We start from the raw sequence: 13,262 nt of genomic DNA, 5'->3' as shown, positions 1-13,262 counted from the left end.
TGGAGTGGGCAGGAGCCATGGCGGTACAACTAGCCAGAGGATACGAGGGGCCACTCCTTCTCCCAATCTCAGCTTCTCCAATTTTCTGCACATATTAAACACAAAGCTTTCTTTTTTAACTTTTGCCGCTCCCCACAGTCCCAAGCATCGTTCATCACAGATTTTGTTGGATGTTCACCTTGATATCCTTTCAATTTCACAACATACTGCATTTCTTTTTTCTCTCTTCTCAATGATATTGGTGTTTCTCCTACCTCAACAAGTAAAGCTGGGATTGGGGTGGTACGGAGGGCCCCACAGCATCACTCAGAGCTTTTGCTTGTATTACATCCAGTTTCTTTAACAATGATTTAGCTGCAGATCCAAAACATACACAACCAAAGTCAAGTCTTGACCTTATCATTGCTCTATAAATCAAAATTTGGGTGTCTCTGTCCACACCCCAAGAGCAGCTTGACAGAGATCGCATAACATTACTCACTTTTCCACACTTATTAACAATACGATCTGTTTTTTCCAAGTAAGTTTTTCATCAAAATACACTCCTAAAAATGTTTTCACTGTTTCTATTGTTTGTCCATACATTCTAAGTCCGCCACATACCACTTTGTTTCCAAAGACCATATATTTGGACTTTTCCACAGACATCTTAAATCCCCACTTCTCACCCCAAGCAACTATTTTATTCAGAGACCCCTGAATTTGCTGAGTAATCATTTTTACATTTCTTCCTCTTTTCCAGATGGCACTGTCATCCGCAAACAGAGAAAGCCCAAAGCCAGGGACCAAAATCTCTAATGGGCTCGTTGCAGATACTTACACATCTCCTGTACATTTTCAAAATAAAAGTCAGTTTGATAAATAATGACATCTGTGACCATGTTTTGCGCCACAAGCTTCGTCTATAGAGACGCACATAACTTACTACAATTTATAAATAATAAAATAAACTACCAGCTTCAGGATATATAATCGCAGAATTGAAATAATTTCGATTCAAACACTAGTGTTTGTGCACGTTACAGACATTATGTTTTATTTAGAAGGTTACATAGGAAGTGATATTTCTGCTATTTGTATGTTCATGACTATTCCTGTCGTAGGCGCTTCCTCTGACATACTCTACTCATTTTGTACATATTATAAAACACTGCCGTCTAGAGGTTTGGATGACAATTAAAAAACAAGACAATAGGCACATCGTACGTTTTTCCATCTACATGCTATTGTATTCTAAACTTTTTTTTTCCTCAATTGCTTCCATTGAATGTAAATCCAATTCAGAATCGGATATTAGTACGACAACGTCGATATAGTTCACGAAATAAGATTTTACTTGCACCTATAATTTATACGAAAATTTAAATGCAAAATTAGCCTTTCTTTTTTGCTTTCGCTTTATTATGGGTATGACATATTCTCGGCCACACACCAGTGTTCATAGACGTCACATATTGTAATAACAATAGCGCAGTCTGGTGTAAATAATAACTGAAGTCTCTCGCCGTATTTAAAAGTAATCTTAAGTATTACACATATTTTCTTGTGCAACTAATATTTTGCCTTTTACTGTGAAAAGAAAGAAGGAAATGCATTGTCCAGATTCTGGCTAACTTGCTGCTAGCGTGACACCTCCTAAGCTCAGGTTGTGGTTGTTGTGGCTGATAGCATCAGTAGGAGGTGTGACAGTTTCACACCATGGCGTTTTATCAAATCATAAAATAGAGTTTCTCAGTAAATTGGTCATTTCAAATCCTTTAAGGACATTTATTTCCGTCTCATGACGTGGTGAGGTGACATGAAGAAGACGCTGCTGGTTCAAGAAGGTGCCGCACGCAGACCTTTTAGTTTCCGTTGACCGCTAAAGAGGTATCGTATTTTATTTTTTCACTATTTGAAATAAACATAGAGCTTTTTTTTTATGTCATCCATCCTCTGTTCGTCTGATCCAGTCAACATGTCAAGATGTGTGAATGCAAATTATGTTTCTATTTTCGTATAGTATTAGCTGCCTAGCTCTATATTTACCCTCAAATTTCCAAAAATAACGCACGATTTGTCCCGTGGTAGCGTTGAGGTGTTTTGATGTAACATACAGGTGATGAGACAGGCACACCTGCTGTGGTGAAGAGATGGCAAGGCTTGAAAGCTGATAATGAACTAAAATGCTTATCAAACATTTTTGGATGCTAATAACGGTCAACAATAGCAATTTAAACCTTATGCTTTGGTATTAAGTCGAAGGAGCTCATAATTAAAATTAGTTTTGTGTCGTCTTGATAGGCCCCGCCTTCAAGGAGAACCAAACCTGTCAGTGAGAGTTATGGAGGATGATGGATGTCCCCTCAGCCAATCAGAGCCAGACATCCTGTCAGCCTTGGGTGGACCACAATGGCTGGTCTCCAGCTTCCCTTCAAGGACCCCTCTGCAACCCTCTTCCCAGCTTTCAGCATCTCAGCCAGGGCTTACCTTCTGACCAGATCCCCTCCTATCGCCCCCTGCAGTCGTCCAGCCAGAGCAGCCGGAGCCTCCTCAGTCATCCTAGCACACCGTCGTTAAATGATACTGAGCACCATCTGCAGCGCATGGCTCCAGCTCATACTATACCTCAGTCCCCACTCATGAATGAAACATGCGTCCCCCAACAAATGTCACTTCACTCCCCCCACAGCCCTCACCCGACATTATCAGTCCCTTTCCAACCTACACACCAGATTTTGAATGGACCACATCTACCCAGCAGTCCTCCAACTTTTGGACAGAGTTCACAGTATACACCTCAGCTTTCATTTGAGAGGATGTGTGCTGTTGATCCGGGATATATTCTCAACCATCCTAGCTCTCCTATCCAGCAGCAACCCCAGTGGACTCCACCTTACAACAGAGGTGTGTTAATTGGGAATACATCTAACATGATTCCAGGATGCATATCAGAATCGTTCTGATCAAAATGGCACTTTTGATCCTTTCAAACTAGCTCTGTGTCCCTCTTATTTCCAACTGTGATGAACTCTTCTATTTTCCATTGTTTTTTTCAGGAGCCATAAATGAATTTCCTACTGATGCAGCTATACAAGAGAGGAGCTTGGTTCTGCAGGTTGGAAAATGGCATGAAAACATTATCGATGATGGTTGCAATAAGTTTTCATAGCAGCTGCAGATTTGATCACTAAAATGCCACAAATTTGCGATTAAATCTCACAGTGACTTCTGGGGACTAGAGGTTTTATGTCTTCAGGCGGTCTATACGTGGTGGTTTGTCCCATTCTCTTAAATGCGATATCTCAGGAAAGCCTTAAAGGAATTCCTCGAAATTTGTCTCAAATGTCCACTGTTACTAGAGGATGAACTGACATTATATTGGTGGTCAAAGGTCAAGGTGACAGACACATAATGGAAGCATTCAACTACAATGCAGTATTGTAATATAATATTAGCCTATATTTTATTTTACTCTATTTTATTGAGGCTGCACGGTGGTGCTGTGGTTTGCACTGTCGCCTCACAGCAAGAAGTTTCTGGGTTCGAGCCCCGGCTCGGGCACGGGATCTTTCTGTGTGGAGTCTCCGTGTTCTCCCTGTGCCTGCGTGGGTTCTCTCCAGGTACTCTGGCCTCCTCCCTCCACAGTCCAAAGATATGCAAATGGGGACTAGGCTGATTCCACCCATCCATCCATTTTCTTCCGCTTATCCTGTCAAGGGTCGCGGGGGGGCTGGAGCCTATCCTGGCAGCTTTTGGGCGAGAGGCAGGGTTCACCCTGGACAGGTCTCCAGTCCATCACAGGGCCACCACATAGAGACAGACAACCATTCACACTCACAGTCACACCTACAGTCAATTTAGAGGCTCCAGCCCCCCTGCGACCCTTCACAGGATAAGCGGTAGAAAATGGATGGATGGATGGACTATTTTATTGTCAAGTCATCATATTTATTTCTTGCCTCAAAAGGTTCATGATCCCAGATTAATTTTATCTGTCAGTTAATAAACAAGCTGTTGTAGAGATCCGACCCCATTTACAGCTGTTGAGACTCACCATCAATCTCAGAATTCTTTGCAGGTTTTGATGTCCTTCGATTTATTCTTGTAAAGGCCATGCATGGTTGCTATGCTGATGTTTTTTCCTTCAGCCTCAGAGCTGGAGATTGATGATAATGTTTTATGTGTGTGTCATCAGGTGTAAATGTCAAGTTATACCTTTGTAATCTTGATATTTTGAATTTGCTGGAGGGCTGGAAGCAGATTATCTCACAGCTGTCCAGAAAAGCAGACTCTCACCAGCAAATGGAAGAAATGCTCATGTTCATATGTGTAAAGATTCGTGATTTGATTTCTCTGTAGTCTCCTAATTCCGAGTCTCGTTATGGACTGGACCCAGAGCTACTTCCCAGTGCTGTAAGTGTCCGTCTCCCTCTATAAACTGCTACTTTTGTGTTAATATACTTGAAGTATTTATGACTCCAGCCTCTGTAGGGTGTCAACCTCTATTCATGTTAATAAATGACATTCTACAGCTTTTAACATTCTGTGGCTTCGTTTAAATTTTTTAGAGGACAAGACTCTTATCTTTGTGTGTCCCTCTCTCAGGTGAAGGTGATGGCAGAGGACCAGGCTGAGTGGGAAGGGAAGGTTTTTGTCTCAGAGCCTTTTTCTCATCTTCCTCCTCTGGCAACAACTTACTGTATCATAGAAGATAAAGGTAAAACTATCCAACAGTCTCTGTAGCTTGTGCTACTCAATCCAATAACATCTGATCAGATTTATTTTTTTTTATCTCTATGAACATTAGTTCCTGCGTATTGCAACAATGACTGTTTGACTATGAATTGACAGCTTAATTAAGGACTGCACAATATCAGAAAATGGTCACTAAACATTGACAAAAACAGTTTCCTAAAGCAACCGAAGATGTAGTATTTTGCTCAAAACCACGAAGATATCAGTTTGATTGTCATAGCAGAGAAGAAAAGTTTATCGTGTTTCCCTTCTTTAAAAGAAAGGGCACTCAGACAATGCATCCCTCTGCTAAGGTGTTATTACATCATTAGATCGGGTTTCGAGGTCAGTTCCAAAAGTCCAAATCTTTGTCATAAAACCGAATGTCTCCATCGTGAGCTTTTTGAGCAACCATGCCTAAACAATAGTTAACAGGTTCTGTTGAACTCTGTTGAAGGTAATGCAGGTCCAAATGTCATCCGCTCCACCTCATACTGTGTTCCCTGTGACGGTCAGACCACCCTGCTCAGCCGTCTGCCCCTCGGAGCTCTGGTCACCCCTCTAGCAGAACAAGGACCTGAGGACGTGAGTTTTTCTATTTTTTTCTCTACTAAATGCATTCTAAGGTGAGGATTCTGTGTTTAATGTGTGTGTTTCCTTGTCTTTAGAAGCCTCTGCCAGTGTGTAAAGAGTCAGAGGTTGTTGCTGGCTGCCGATGGTGTGGAGCATCTATGTGTCCCGCCATGGGCTGGCAGGACTGTGGTCAGAGGTTTTACTGCCCCTTCTGTGGGAAACTCAACGAAGGTGTGACGATGCTCTGATCCATCTCCTGCTAACGCTCTAATTCCTACTACAGCTCCAGTTGTAGTTTCTGTATGTAGTTTGTTGCTTCCTTGTCATGTAGCAGCATTTTTCTCTCCTCTCCTGTCTCCCAGTTCCATGGCAACAATATCAGCCTACCAAGGGAGCAGACGGAGTTCGGGTTGACAAAGACAAGAGGCCTGAACTCCATACAGGTTCATATGAAATCCTCAACACTCAAAAGGTTAGTGTCACTCTCTGTCAATGTTTGTTGTATATTATTACCTGAACATAAAAATGTTCCATGGAGGGTATTTGAGAACGCATAACCCTCCAAAGACAAACTCAGCTTAGCTCAGTGTAAAACATGTCATTTTTCACTATTTAAATGACCTCACTCATTGTAACCACGAGGTGGCTCTGTGACTTTAATGAATTCAGTTTACAGATAACTTCAAACTGAAACTCTCACCCAACCGAAGTTTGGAAAAGATCTGACCATGTGGAGTCCAGTTACCACAGTTCCCTGATTTATGACGAAATATCAAAACCAGCCGCCGTTAACTCCGTTTAATGGAAAATCCAGGTCTTATTAACTTTGAGATGGGTCTGTTTGACTCAAAAAGAAGAAGCACATGAGCGACTAAAAAAGATCATGACATCTCCTTATAACTCTGAGTGGTGTTAATACTAATCTGCCACATTAAATGGGTTTGTCTTTGGCTAACTCGACAGTCCTCCAGCAAGTGTCAAAATTTGCCTCATAGTTTTTTGAGAAACTAACTTACAAACACCTCAGAAAACATTATTGGTGGAGCCTTCATTATCTCACTTTAAAATGCGTTCACATTTGTTTGTTAGTGCCCTGCAAAGATCGATCGTCACTAATTCTTGTTGGGAAAAGGTGTTTGTGGGTGTTATGTCTATTTGTCTTCGATCTCAGGGTGAACCTGCTGTGCTGCTTCTTGCCATCGATGTGTCCCCCTTGGCACTCAGAGGAGGACATTTGGAGTTTGTAACACAACAAATACACACACTTCTTAGCTCTCTGAGTGGGTACGATAAGCTCCATACATACTCACACACACACACTCACATACACACTCACACACACTCATGCGTACACTGAAGTATACCTGGGGCAAAGAGAATTATTTATAAAGTTTCCCCTGGCGTGTGTGTGTGTGTGTGTGTGTGTGTGTGTGTGTGTGTGTGTGTGTGTGTGTGTGTGTGTGTGTGTGTGTGTGTGTGTGTGTGTGTGTGTAGGGAGGACGGTGAAGCCTGGCCAGATGTACGTGTGGGTTTGATGACGTATGATAGCAGAATCCATCTGTATGACCTTAACCCCGCCCTCTCCCGCCCGCATATGCTGATAATCACAGAGATTGAAAACCCACAGCTTCCTGTGAGAGAGGGGCTTCTGGTTCCTCTCAGAAATTGTATAGATGGTCTCTCCAGGTAAGAGACATGTTGACAGCTGTGTTTGTGTAATGGGTGGAATCAGTGAGAATGTAATATTGTTTGCATCACTCATGATATATGTCCTTTTTCCAGAGTAGTTTAGAATGATGACATCCTTTAGTAGATCTTGAAACTTCAGAATTGGTGAAAAAATAATATGATAAGCATTTACAGTATATATACTGTATATATGTGTGTGTGTGTGTTTGTATAATATATATGTATGTTTTATATTTATATATATATATATATATATGTATGTATGTATGTGTGTATAGATAGATAGATAGAAAGATAGAGAGAAAATATATATTTTTAGGAAGCCCATGTTGAAAATAATCAGAAACTTAAATTATTGATGCTCAAACGATTTTCACAGAAATAAAGGGCTGCCACTTCAGTCCCCGGGATATGTCGCTTACATCAATTTAATTGTTTTAAGCATTTCAATCTCAATCATTTTTTTTAATGTGATGACTGCATTTTTAGTAGTTTTGTGTGTGTGTGTGTGTGTGTGTGTGTGTGTGTGTGTGTGTGTGTAGTGTGTTTCAGCATATTCCTCAGTTGAGTCATGAGGATGATGACGCTAGAGGAGTTCCTGTGGAGCTGCCGATCAAAGCCGGACTGGCTGTACTGCAGGTTAGTCATTACAACCCCCGTTCAATATTAATTGAATTCTATGTTTTAAAGCTGTACAAGATAAAATTGTGATTGGGTGACTGTAATATAACTGATAGTTAGCTGCAGCTACTCACTGATAAATTTATGAAAAATTGTTTTCCATTTCTAGTGCATAGTTTTATCTTACATGATGATTTTTAAAAACTTAATTTCCTGCGCAGTCTTTACCATCTGTAGTTTCACCAGGTTTTTTTTATTGTTTTGTTTGATTCATAGTTTAATCATATTTTCTCTTTGTTGATCATATTTCAATGTCTATATAAGGTTCTGTATAAATAAAGTTTTATTTAGTCAAGACTTCTGTGTCAAGGCCTTCAGTTGTCCTGGGAAGCTGCTCATCTTCCACACTGCCCCTCTGATAGAGTCTGGACACACACAGTCTTCCTCAGGGTTCTTTGGCTCCAGCAAACCAAAGGTATCTCACTCACACACACACACACACACACACACACACACACACACACACACACACACACACACACACAAACATACATGCACAGATGCAAATACAGCAATGGCTTAATTTTACATTAGCATGTGTGATGGTTCACAGTTGCATCCCTTTGTCTTTATGTCAGTCTATTTTTCAGCCATCGGAACGAGCCATCTCATTGGCCAAGGAGTGTGTCAATCAGGGCTGCGGCATTCACCTGTTTGTCCTCTCCCAGCAAGATGTGGGTGGGGCTTGGCCGGGTCACATTCCATATCTAACAGGTGGAGTGCTGCACACCTACAGCCATCTCCAGGTACATGAACAGATCTTCTTGCTACGATATTATAAAAAATGTATTCAAATATCTAGATTTAAACAAATGTTGAAAACATAACCTAATATTCTGAATCTGACAGTGTTTCAGAGCTTCAAAATTGTATATTTAGATTTAGATTTTAGTTAAATAATGACTGGGATATGTTGAGCATTCAGATGAGGTACATGTCCCATTGTAAACAAATCGTGATGCGTGTGTCGTGGATTTTTGTTTTTAGATCCGCTCCCACCCAACCTGAAAAAAATACATGTTAATCAACAGCCTGCACCAAATCTGCTTTATTGTGAGCAGGTTTGTGTATGGCTCAATGAGGCAATTTTGTAAAGCACTACCATTTCTTCAAACAGAGAATGAGAGCCTGCAGGAGGAGTGAGAGACTGAGCATTTTCCATGGTGCTGATACACCCTTTCAATCTGGTCTTTGTCTCTGCTCACATGTGTTGGAGGAGGCTAAATAAACAGACAGTTTATTCCAAATTTTGTTTTTATTCTTGATGATGAAGAAAAACAAGTAACCCTTCATTAAAGAGTGAATGTCTCCTACATACTTGTTTTGTATTCCGGCTGCAGGGGGATTTGGACCGGGAGCGTTTCTGCAGTAATCTAAAGAGGATCCTGGAGATGAAGACGGGCTTCAAGGCTGAGCTCAGGATTTTTGTCAGCAAAGGTGAGAGATTAAATTCTCGTTGTGATGACATAATCCTGAAAAAAACACCTGTGACGCTACTGTTGATGTGTCCATCCAGATTTGCGCGTGTCCGGCTGTTATGGACTCTTTGTCCCGACAAACCCCAGACAGGTTACCATGGCGACCCTTGATAGGCGGACAACTCTGGCTGTTGAGCTGGCACACAGCAGAGCTCTTGATGAGGCCAGAGGTGTAGCTATACAGGTACAGTAGGTTCATGTTCATAAACAACAAAGTGATATGAGAGGGTAAATGATCCCCCCGTTGTTCCTCCTGTTTGTCAGACGGTGTTGACATACTGCACCCAGACAGGAGACCGGAGGACCAGGGTTCACACTCTCACTCTGAGATGCTCACAACATCTGCAGGACACTTTCCGGCACTGCCAGGCCCAAACACTCCTCACCTTCTACTGCAAGAAGAGTAAGAAATTACTACTGTAACTATGAGTGACGGAGTTTTTTGTGATCAATAGGAATAATTGTTTGGGCCATTTTTAGTCATAAAAAAGTGCTGGGATGAAGCACCAGCACATGGACGTCCTGTTTAAATTACAACAACATTGTGAAAAAAAAAGGTATGATAGACCAACATGGCCTCTTTGCTTTTTATTATGTATTTTTACTTTTAGCATTTGTTTTTTCTTTCACCACAAGCATCAATCAAATGATGTTTATCCTCATTTTTTTTTTGAATGGACTTAAAACAGCAATTTCAGTTTGACAGTAAAGTGGAGGTTTTGTGTGTGTGTGTGTGTGTGTGTGTGTGTGATGTGATGTGATGTGATGTGATCTGATCCTACTGCTACTACAAACTGGATGTTCTGTTATTATGATCATTTCTATCTGATATTTTGTTGATTACTGTATTGATTTGTGTGGTAAGTGTATTGTGCAGTTTTGGAGCGCCCTCTACAGGAACTGAGGGAGGAACTGCAGACAGAGATTACAGAGGCGCTGGCATCCTATCGGAAACATTGCTGCTCTGCTTCAGTGTCTGCTGGGCAGGTGAGATGAGACACACTTTACGTTGTCCCTTGTGTGGGCTGTTCAAGCCATCTTGGATATTAATTCTCTTATTTCCCAAACATAACCAAGTTCAAACTGTCCTGCCTGCAGCTGGTCCTCCCTCAGAACCTGCGAGCTCTTCCTGTTTACATCAACAGCTTGAGGAAGAGTGAGGTGCTGCTGCCCGGCCTGAGAAGCTCTGTCCATCAGCGGTTACAGCAACGCTGCCAGGTGCTCAGCATGGACGCCATCACCACCGCCACGCACTTCTACCCTCTGCTGCTGCCTCTGGTCAGTACCATCACACAGTATTGAATACAATTAGGTTGATGTATCCGGTGGACACAGAAATATCCAGAAAGTTTAAGTCTAGTCAACTGGGCATGTATTCTTGAAGAGGCAGCAGATGGTAGCATAGACCACGTTGACACATAAATTCTTCCTTGAGCTGGTATCGTTTCTGTCTTTAAATGATCCATCAGCTCCTTTTACTTTTGATACTCATGTTTGTACCATTTAACTAGAACTTGATAGTCAATCAAGGGATTTTAGTGACTGCTCCCCTCCTCTGTCCCCTCCAGCCACTGTCTGTAGGCACTTCCAAAACTTCAAACCCCGAGGAGGTGTTGCGCTGCTGTGCCTCCAGCCTGCAGCCCACAGGTCTATACTTGGTGCATGCACCCCACACCCTGCTGCTGTGGGTAGGCACCCAAGTCCCAGCATGCACCCTGGTTGAGCTCTTCAACACCAGCTGCTTCTCATCACTGCCCTCTGGAGAGGTGAGATATGAGAGGAGTTCAGGACATGTACAGTGCAGTGAACCAACTCTACTTCTGACTCAAACCAGAGCACGGGCTAGATGTCCATCAGATAAAATACCCTCTTTTTTTTCAATTTCTCCAGGCATTTTTAAACTAAAGAAAAAAGTATCTGGTCTTCTGAAGCAGCTGATTAGGTTATAACCAGTAATCATCATTTGAAATGCTTCAGGGGTCTCATGGGCAGCAGCCCTCAGTGACTGCACACCAGAATTTGAAAAATGTTTTTCGACCTAAGGAAATATAAAAAGTATTCCTCTCTATGACAAATACACACACACAGTGATGGAAGAATTACACAGCTCCTTTATTTTACTAAAAGTAGAAATACCCAGATAAAATAGCACTGTGGTGAAATTACAAGTCTCCATTCCAAATTTAGCTTAAGTAAAAGTAGAGAAGTATTTGACAATAACTTTTCTTAAGTATCAAAAGTGATATTTCACTGTCTGTGTGATCGTGTACTGCAGTGCCGGTTATCGTTCAATCCTTGGACCGCTGACCTCTAAGGGGCATGTTAAACTGGTTTATCTAATTTCATATGGAAACATTTTGAATAATCCAATAATCTTAATAAGACTTTATAGTGCATGATTTGCCATTATTATTAAATTTGTTATCAAGTGCTTCTCTGAGATCCGAGTGAAAAACATGACAATTCTGTGTGATGCAACCAAGTTGACCAATTGGTCAGCATTTAACCTCTTTTAGTGTTTGCTTTTGATCGTTTATTGACCCTCATGGCTCAAATACCAGCACAGGGAAACAGGGGGAAAAAAAAGAAAGAAAGAAAGAGAAAAAAAAAAACACAGGGAAACATACTGGGCCCTCTTGGCCTGGTAAAAAGTCTGATATTTAATAGTCTTCTGTTTAATAAAATCAGGTATGTTTCCAGGAAAGTTACTGAGAAGAGTAAAGGAGTCATCCATATTAAAAGAACTAGTGTGCTATCAAGCTCATGTTTTATTATATGGACGCTAACTGAACTCAAAGTTCTCTAAAGACACAATGGAAACAGGGACTCTGACGGACCACTGCGTTATTTGAGTTTCTATTATGTGTTTTGTGTCCAGACCAGGCTCCCTGCTCTGGAAAACCCTTCGTCTGTCAGTATTCGAGCCCTCATTGACAGCCTGAACTCTCAGTCCCCCTGCGCCCGCAAGGTGAGCAGACCTCAGAGGTTTAGGCTAAAAAAAAGACAGTAACCGAACACTAGATTCATCCGGATGTGGCAGCATAGATGCAGTAGACCTTCTTCCCACTGGGGTTGAACCGTGTTGTGATGCTGTTTATGTATTGTGGTTTTTAGCCTCTTAACTATCACATAGTAAAATGTTCAAAGACAAACAGGTAAGAGAGAAAATATGGATAAACGCTTATAAACATGAGCCCTGATTGGCTAGAGGAATGAAAAATGTCAGTTTCTGAAACAATTTGCGACTGCTGGGTTCAGAGCTGCCTGTCAGCTGGGGCCTCTGTGTGCAGTTTGGATGTTCCCACTTATTCCTACACACCAAAATATGCAAGTAAGCTTATCTGAAGACTGATGGAAGAATGTTTTACCATCGTTAACATGAACCTCGTGTCTGTGGTTCCTACTCAGCATTGGGACAACGTGTGACTAGCTGGTGCAACACTGTTATAGGTGGCGGCACATCCTGTTGCTGTCACATATTCATTCATGTTCCTGTGGGGGTGAACTATACTTCAGTGAGCATCTGTCTTTCTGTCTCAGCTGTGTGTGGTGAAGCAGGGGGACATCTGTGAAGAGGCTCTGCAGCGCCACCTAGTGGAGGATAAGAGCCCTAACGGAGGAGCATCCTATGCAGATTTTCTCTACCACCTTCACATCAACTCTGTCCGTTTCCTGCAGTGACAGAAATCAGCTGTCTGTCCAGCAACAGAAGGAAGTGACGGGACGATGGATCCGTGTACGTGATGCCTGTCAGCTCAGCAGGTGGTGATGAGCTCATTTAGCTGATGACAGCTGTGATGTCATGTTTGTGTGATGGCTGCTGAATTTAATCCACATTGTTCTCAGACTGTGTTTATGATGTTCATTTATTCCTGAATCATTGCAACTCTAATCCATGCCTGGGATATTTGTATGTGTGTGCGCATTGATGTGTGAGTGTGTGTGTGTGTGTGTGTGAGTGTGAGTGTGTTTATGTGTCTGTGCTTATCCATAATCTTCTGTACATAAATAAAGTACTTAATGGAACTTTAATTGGAGTTTTTTTTTTTGTCTCATGGTCAACCAAGGAGAACTGTGTCATCATGTTGAAACAGTTTTCTAGTTACTGGTGGAATTAATTGATAT

General features: G+C 41.7%; 1 protein-coding gene across 1 annotated transcript; it reads left to right on the top strand.

The window, feature by feature from the left end:
• The first annotated feature begins 1,594 nt into the window (after positions 1 to 1,594).
• Positions 1,595 to 13,130, top strand: LOC147260325 (protein transport protein Sec24C). Its single transcript, XM_086205413.1, has 21 exons — positions 1,595 to 1,869; positions 2,284 to 2,886; positions 3,039 to 3,097; positions 4,342 to 4,395; positions 4,588 to 4,699; positions 5,174 to 5,301; positions 5,385 to 5,520; positions 5,652 to 5,761; positions 6,461 to 6,573; positions 6,784 to 6,975; positions 7,521 to 7,617; positions 7,970 to 8,074; positions 8,238 to 8,405; positions 9,000 to 9,096; positions 9,176 to 9,321; positions 9,402 to 9,540; positions 10,003 to 10,124; positions 10,236 to 10,415; positions 10,706 to 10,903; positions 12,016 to 12,105; positions 12,678 to 13,130. Exons 2-21 carry the CDS (start codon positions 2,331 to 2,333, stop codon positions 12,816 to 12,818), a joined length of 2,943 nt encoding a protein of 980 aa, XP_086061539.1. The 5' UTR covers positions 1,595 to 1,869; positions 2,284 to 2,330; the 3' UTR covers positions 12,819 to 13,130.
• The last annotated feature ends 132 nt before the right edge of the window (positions 13,131 to 13,262 follow it).

This window comes from Aulostomus chinensis, chromosome 6 (genome assembly GCF_037954235.1).
Source record: "Aulostomus chinensis isolate RoL2024-O1b breed Wild chromosome 6, RoL_Achi_v1.0, whole genome shotgun sequence".
Taxonomy (NCBI): domain Eukaryota; kingdom Metazoa; phylum Chordata; class Actinopteri; order Syngnathiformes; family Aulostomidae; genus Aulostomus; species Aulostomus chinensis.
Note: the sequence above shows the minus strand (reverse complement) of the source record. Positions and strands in the feature narration are given on the sequence as shown.

Excerpts from the sequence above, each read along its gene's own strand:
- LOC147260325 (XM_086205413.1), top strand. The coding sequence starts at position 2,331 with ATGATGGATGTCCCCTCAGCCAATCAGAGCCAGACATCCTGTCAGCCT. Across the intron at positions 2,887-3,038 it reads GACTCCACCTTACAACAGAG|GAGCCATAAATGAATTTCCT; the intron begins GTGTGTTAATTG and ends TGTTTTTTTCAG. Across the intron at positions 7,618-7,969 it reads CCGGACTGGCTGTACTGCAG|GCCTTCAGTTGTCCTGGGAA; the intron begins GTTAGTCATTAC and ends TTCTGTGTCAAG.